Genomic DNA, 7,205 nt, shown 5'->3' on the forward strand with positions numbered 1-7,205 from the left:
ACATAATCTCCTCAAATACTCAACTTTCTCACGGGAGAGGGAAACACGTGCTTCCTTGATTCTTTATTTACTCTCACAAAAAAATTCAAAATTCAAACAGCTTGGGGAGAACTTAACAGGTTCCACAGTTCTTTCTTATAATTCCCAGTTCACTCAACAATTCACAATAACGGTACAAACAAGATACAAAACACAATTGGTACATCAATTTACAACTTCAATATAAAAATAGCAAGAAACTCTGAAAAGAAAGGGCATAAATACGACACAATACAGGGTGTGGGAGTCAATGCACAGGGAACGGGTAACTTCCTAAGGCGTCACCCTAATAAAAGGGGAAAATAATTGTTTTACAACACAAACACATATATACCTGATTAAACACACTCCACAATTGTCATATAAGTAAAGTTTAGCAATACTCAGAAAATCTACTTAAATTTCCACATACTGATACATTGTAAACAAATAGGGAGCGTTCTTTTAGACGCTAAACGTACATTTTAACAAACGTAAACACAAGATCGAGAGCGTTCTTTTGGACAAAAAACATACATTTAACATCCTTCCCACCATAGGAGTGTGTCAACACTCCTATCATCATAAGAACCTCCACTACAATCTCATAACCTGAAAATTACAAGTCAAGTTTAACAGGTACTTTAACAGATCTCCCCCTTCGGGTTTTACCTACAGCAGACTCAGTGATTGATTCAACTGGGTCCATGGGATCCCCTACAACTGGATTTTCCTTTATTATTTCATCAGGGGAATTACAAACACTTTCCTCACTGATATTAGAAATCTCTAAATTGTATAGGTTTTGAACAGGTCTAGTTACAAATCCACGTTTAGTTTTAACCTTGGCACTTCTCACCATTCCATCCTTTCCAGGGTACAACTCAGTAATAACTCCAAGTGGCCACAGCAGCCTAGGCACTCTTTCTTCCTTTACTATTACAACAGAACCCCTTGTTAAATTACAATTAGCTTTGAACCCCTTTACCATGCAAGGCAGGTTTCTAAGGTACTCGGATTGCCAGATGTTCCAGAATTTCTCCAACTGACTCAGACGCACAGCCTCTCTCACACCTGAGGCAGAGTCATCTGCCAGTTCCATCTGAAAACCTGCTGAACGACCAATAAGAAAATGAGATGGAGTAAGGGGATTAGCAACATCAGGTTCTTCACCTACAAATGTCAAGGGTCTAGTATTGATACATGCCTCCACCTCATGAAGAGTGGTTTCTAATTCACTCCTAGACAATGTCTTAGTGCCCAACGTCTTTCTCAACGCAACCTTCACTGATCTAATGAGGCGTTCCCACCAGCCTCCCCACCAAGGCGCATTAGGTACAATAAACTTCCATTGGGGGGCCATGGGGCCATAATGTTGCTTCAACAGGTTGGAGGCACCCAAAAAGGTTTTAGCATTGTCAGAGTAGAACACAGAAGGTACACCACGTCTAGCCGTAAACCGACGAATTGCCAAATTGCAATCAGAAACCGAGAGAGACTCAGTAAGCTCTAGGTGGACAGCTCTGACAACAGCACAAGTAAAAATAAGAATATACAACTTCTTGGAGGGGAAATCAACACCAAATAAGGGACCAGCAAAGTCTAGACCTGTAACAGTGAAAGGAGGGGCAGATTTAACTCTTAACTCAGGAAGGGGAGCCACCGGCTGGGAACAGGCCTTGGCTTCACATCTACAACAAGCGACACATTCTCTGCAAACCCTCTTAGCAATCTGACGAAGACGAATGATCCAATAATTGTTTCGCAGAGTGGAAATAAGCACAGCAACACCAGCATGTTTAAGCAATCCATGCTGGAAACGAACCAACAACAAAGCAATGTAAGTACCAGGGACAATGATAGGGTGCTTACTCTCAAAACTCAATTCGGCATTCTCTAAGCACCCCTTTATTCTCAGCAACCCTTCCTCATCTAGATAAGGATCAAGTTTGACCAAAGGGGACCCCTTAGGGAGGGGTTGAGACAAAGCCAGAGCATTTATTTCTTTTTGCAAAGGCCTCTCTTTGAGCACAGTAGAGCAGTTTGACCTTGGCTTTCATCAATTCTCCATAAGTCAAGGGACCACCAGCTTTAAGGGATGAAGCTTTACAATTACCAACAAATCTTAACACCCAACCTACTATATTGAGTGCCTTCGGAAAGGAGCTCCATCGGGAAAACTCAAACAAGGGCTGATCAGACTCAACAGCAACACAAACAGTGTCTGTTTCACATTGCTCTTCTCGTGTGAATCCCTCTCTCGCATCTTCCTTAAGTAGGAGAGATGAGGTGCGGAGCCAAGAAGGACCCACTAACCAAACATCAGACTGTGTGAGTTGCTCCGCATAAACACCTCTTGATATCAGGTCTGCGGGGTTATCCTTTCCAGGGCAATGTTGCCAACAAGATGGTGGAGTCAATCCTTGAATTTCCACAACTCTGTTGGCTGCAAAGGTTTTCCATCTATTCGGTTCTCCTTTAATCCACGCTAGGGCAACAGTGGAATCAGTCCAACATCGAACTGAAACCTCCTGGACCAGCCGCAACGCAGACTTCACAAATACGACCAGTCTAGCACACAATAAGGCACCAAGTAATTCTAGCCTAGGGAGGGAAACTTTCTTTATAGGGGCTACCTTACCTCTAGCAGCAATCAATGTTACCTTGAAATTACCCTCTTCGGGCACTCTCACATACACACAAGCACCGTACCCCCTTTCCGACGCATCACCAAAGGCATGAAGTTCAATAGCAGGGAGATCTCTCCAGGGTAATTCTGAAAATAAGTAACGATTAATTCTCAATGATTCAAGTACAGAAAGTCCTACTACCCACAACTTAACTCTGCCTTGCATAGCCTCAGGTAATGGTTCATCCCAATCTAGACCTAATCTCCAGATTTCTTGGAATAGTATTTTTGCATGCATAACAAAGGGACATATGAACCCCAAGGGGTCAAAACATCGAGCAATTAGGCTTAACACATTTCTTTTAGTACAAACAATATCCCCAAAGGGATCTACATTCTCTACCTTAAATGTGAAACAGTCCGAGGAGGAATCCCATTGTAAGCCTAACACCTTTACACCTTTTACAATAGAATCCTCTGTCATGGGCAAGGTTTTATAATTAGAAGTACACTTTGATAGGGACATAACAGCCTTCTTCAACATACCACAGGCTTCATCAAATCTTGCACAGGCCTCAGCAGGGCTATCAGCCCCAGAAAGCCAGTCATCAACATACAGATTCTCAAGCAATTCAGAAACCACCTCTGAGGGAGGGTATTTCTTTAAATGAAATTTCAAAGTGGCATTCAACAAAAAGGGACTACTCTTATTTCCAAAGGGTACTCTTACAAAACGGAAATGTTTTACAATATCCTTTTTCTTCAACAAAAACCTGTGAACATCACGGTCCTCACTCCTCACCTTAATTTGAAGGAAAGCCTTTGTAATATCAGCAGTTAAGGCCACCTTCCATCTTCTAAACCTCAGTAGAACTTCTACTAAATCTGGGTTTAAGGAAGGACCACTTTCTAAACAGTCATTTAGGGACACACCATTACTGCCACGAGCTGACCCATCAAACACAGGCCTGATTTTGGTGGATATACTCGCCTCCCGCACCACAGGTCTATGAGGCAAATAGAACACTGGGTACCCACCCTCCAACTGATGGGGTGGGATCTCTTCTATAATACCTTCCTTTTCATACTCTTCAAACACTGTATAATATTGTTCCTACAGACCAGGGTCCCTATCTAACTTACGACTCAGATTATCCAATCTTCTCAAGGCATGGTGTTTGTTATCAAGTAACTTTAACTTTACAGACTCTGATTTCCAGGGAAGGGCCACCTCATAACGGCCTTCCTTGTAACTTACCAATTTCTCAAATTGCACCAGGATAGGGTCAGGCTTAATAGCGTCAGAACGTGGTTCCTGGGCTTGAATACCTACAGATTCTAATTCCCAAAAGTTACTCAAGCTATCTTCCTGAAAATTAGAAAATGTTAACAGTTGCACACCTACATCACAGTTATCTTTGGATCTAATTGAGGATCCAGACAAAACCCAACCAAAAAAAGTCTCCAGGGCTACAAGCCCTTCATGACACACAATTTTGTTAGGGAGCATCAGCTTCCAATACAAATCTAATCCAATCAACATATCCACCTGTATCTTTCGGTTGGATCCATACTCATCAGCTAGGTTAAGATGCGCAAAAGGCTCTAAGCACTTAGGATCTACCTTGGTCCTACATAAAGGGGACAAATTACATTAATCTCAGCTACCTTAAAGCTATATTTGTGGTTATTAGCCCCTAAACTCATCACTTCATAAATGCTACACAAATCTGCCTTGGAGGCCTTACCTCCCCAAAGGCAGAAAATGATAAATACTCAGAGGTCAGCCACTTGGGCCTGACCCTTTGACCAAGTCCTTGGAAATGTAGGATCGATCCAATCCTGTATCAAACATTACAGTTGCAGAGATTATACCCTGATAGCCTACAACCTTTATCTTTGCTGTTTGTAATACACAACACTGCTTAATAGCCCTAGCCCTTGACTCACAAGGAGCCACTCCCACATGTGTAACAGATTCACTCTCCCCGCACCTTTTCTCCTTCAGGGTTTTCTCACTAGCTGTTACAGGGTTATCGCTTCGGACTTATGACAAATAAGTGCATGGTGATGGCCACCCTTGCACTTTGAACACCTGGCCCAGCAACCCCTTGCATAATGGCCAGGAGATAAACACTTAAGACACAGCTGCTTTCCACGAATGGCTTTTTCCTTTTCATGAAGAGTGAGCTTCACTATACCAAAACACTTATCACTAGGATGCAGCTTTCCACAGAATGCACACTGCTGCTTAGAGGCACTATCTTCTGACGAAGTTTGAAGGGCTGAGGCTGAACCCTGGATGAGCCTTTTCTGCCTTTTTTTCCACGCCGGGATCCTCAGTCTTTCGGTGGTTCAGCCCCTGAAGGGCCTCAGCCCTTTCTCGCCCCTCAACGTCTCGTTGTAGGAATTCCAGCAGCCTTTTAAGGTCTCCTTCATCTTGCTGACTTCGAGACCACTCCAGTCTAATCTCGTGGGGGAGTAGGGACAAGATCATGGGCGCCAATACCAGCCCATATTGGTCCCCTCCTACCCCAAGAGCCTCCAAACTGCGAACATGGGCTATCACGTCGTCTTGCAACTTCCGCAACGCCAAGAGTTGATTGTCGTACTTCGATCTCCTTGACAACACAAGCTGCATTAGGTCCTGAATGTGGGCGGAAATTATCTTGTTTGGTTTGGCATACCTCTCTTTTAACAGTTCACATGCCGATTTATAATTAGCTGCCGTCTGAGCCAGACCCTGTATAACTCTTCTCGCCTCGCCCTCCAACACAGAGCGCAGGTACATAAATTTGTTAACAGGAGGCATAGGCTTGTCATCAACAATAGCTTTAAACTGATCCCAGAACGGCATCCACTCTTATTTTCCCGCCAAATTTTAATAACTCAAGCCTAGGCAATTTCACACTATGTGCTTCACTACTAGGCTCACTTGCAGAAATTATACTGCCTTCAGTAGCCCTACTATTCAAGTTCACAAGTCTACCATTGCCTAACCTTTCTAAAACTTCTGCAGCAGCAATGCGTGTTTGGTCTACCTCACTGAAGAAATCGTCGGCTTCATAGACTAACCTTTTGACTTCTTCCGGATTTTCGATCAAGTCTTGCACCGCATCATCTAGTTCAACCCACTTAGACTTACGGTGGTCGAATTCGTCCATTAAGCTAGTTAACTCATGCCAGCTTGGTTGGCCTTGTAGAACTCCACTTAATTTTCTCGCAGCACAACCAGCCATGTTTCAACTCCGACTTTCTTCAGCCTAAGACTTCTCAGTTTCATCAAAATGTCAGGAAATCTGGGAAAATCTTCGTCACTTTCTTCTGATCCCGGGTTCTGGGCACCATGTAGGTTATTTGGGGCCTCTGGCCCCTCATCGTGAGACATAATCTCCTCAAATACTCAACTTTCTCACGGGAGAGAGGGAAACACGTGCTTCCTTGATTCTTTATTTACTCACAAAAAATTCAAAATTCAAACAGCTTGGGGAGAACGTAACAGGTTCCACAGTTCTTTTTTATAATTCCCAGTTCACTCAACAATTCACAATAACGGTACAAACAAGATACAAAACACAATTGGTACATCAATTTACAACTTCAATATAAAAATAGCAAGAAACTCTGAAAAGAAAGGGCATAAATACGACACAACACAGGGTGTGGGTGTCAATGCACAGGGAACGGGTAACTTCCTAAGGCATCACCCTAATGAAAGGGGAAAATAATTGTTTTACAACACAAACACATATATATCTGATTAAACACACTCCACAATTGTCATATAAGTAAAGTTTAGCAATACTCAGAAAATCTACTTAAATTTCCACATACTGATACAATGTAAACAAATAGGGAGCGTTCTTTCAGACGCTAAACGTACATTTTAACAAACGTAAACACAAGATCGAGAGCGTTCTTTTGGACAAAAAACATACATTTAACATAGCAGACTGAAGAAATATAAAAGTAAGTTGACAAAGACAGCTCATATAAATGACAGATGGGGATTATAAAGGAAACATATGTACCTGGAATCCAACAAAATTGAAGAATTAGTGGAACTGCCAAAACATGGTTAAATATTTAAGAGGTTTTACAAAGAATTAGGATCAACCATTCAGAAACAGGGACAGGACAATTCAAAGATTATACAGAGTCGTGTCCCTGCTTCTGAACGGTTGATCCTAAATCGTTTGTAAAACCTCTTAAATATATATCAATGGAAAGGCCAGGAAATTCCACATATGAACATTTGAATGAGATTCGAGACAGATTAATGAATACAATGCAGTAGTGTAGTATGTGTGAAATGGCAAGATGTTTGGCATCTTCACAAACAGAAACATACATGCAGTTTGATACAGAAGATTCGGTGGAACATTAAGAGTCCTGCATGGTCGGAATGCTTGCATGGCAATGCAAGCAGTGGTGACTGTAAATGAATTGAGACAACAATGGCAGAAATGTTGTATGGATGAAGTTGCATTCCCTTGAGCGATTGCCGTGGAAACATGGGAGGGAGAGAGAACAGGATACTTTGTTGGGTCTTGTTATG

At 42.3% G+C, this 7,205-nt stretch overlaps 1 protein-coding gene across 1 annotated transcript; it reads right to left on the minus strand.

Moving 5' to 3' along the window:
• Window positions 1-637: 637 nt before the first annotated feature.
• Window positions 638-5,504, minus strand: LOC136830910 (uncharacterized). Its single transcript, XM_067090883.1, has 4 exons — window positions 4,920-5,504; window positions 3,906-4,016; window positions 2,160-3,761; window positions 638-1,984 (listed from the first exon to the last, which is right to left on the minus strand). Exons 1-4 carry the CDS (start codon window positions 5,502-5,504, stop codon window positions 638-640), a joined length of 3,645 nt encoding a protein of 1,214 aa, XP_066946984.1.
• Between the last annotated feature and the right edge of the window lie 1,701 nt (window positions 5,505-7,205).

The sequence above is a fragment of the Macrobrachium rosenbergii genome, chromosome 47, assembly GCF_040412425.1.
Source record: "Macrobrachium rosenbergii isolate ZJJX-2024 chromosome 47, ASM4041242v1, whole genome shotgun sequence".
NCBI classification, from domain to species: Eukaryota; Metazoa; Arthropoda; class Malacostraca; order Decapoda; family Palaemonidae; genus Macrobrachium; species Macrobrachium rosenbergii.

Coding starts and splice junctions, on each gene's coding strand:
- LOC136830910 (XM_067090883.1), bottom strand. CDS start 5,504: ATGCCGTTCTGGGATCAGTTTAAAGCTATTGTTGATGACAAGCCTATG. Junction 4,017..4,919: donor GCCTCAGCCCTTCAAACTTC/GTCAGAAGATAG, acceptor TCTAATTTTCAG/GAAGATAGCTTGAGTAACTT. Junction 1,985..2,159: donor TTCCGAAGGCACTCAATATA/GTAGGTTGGGTG, acceptor CCCCTCCCTAAG/GGGTCCCCTTTGGTCAAACT.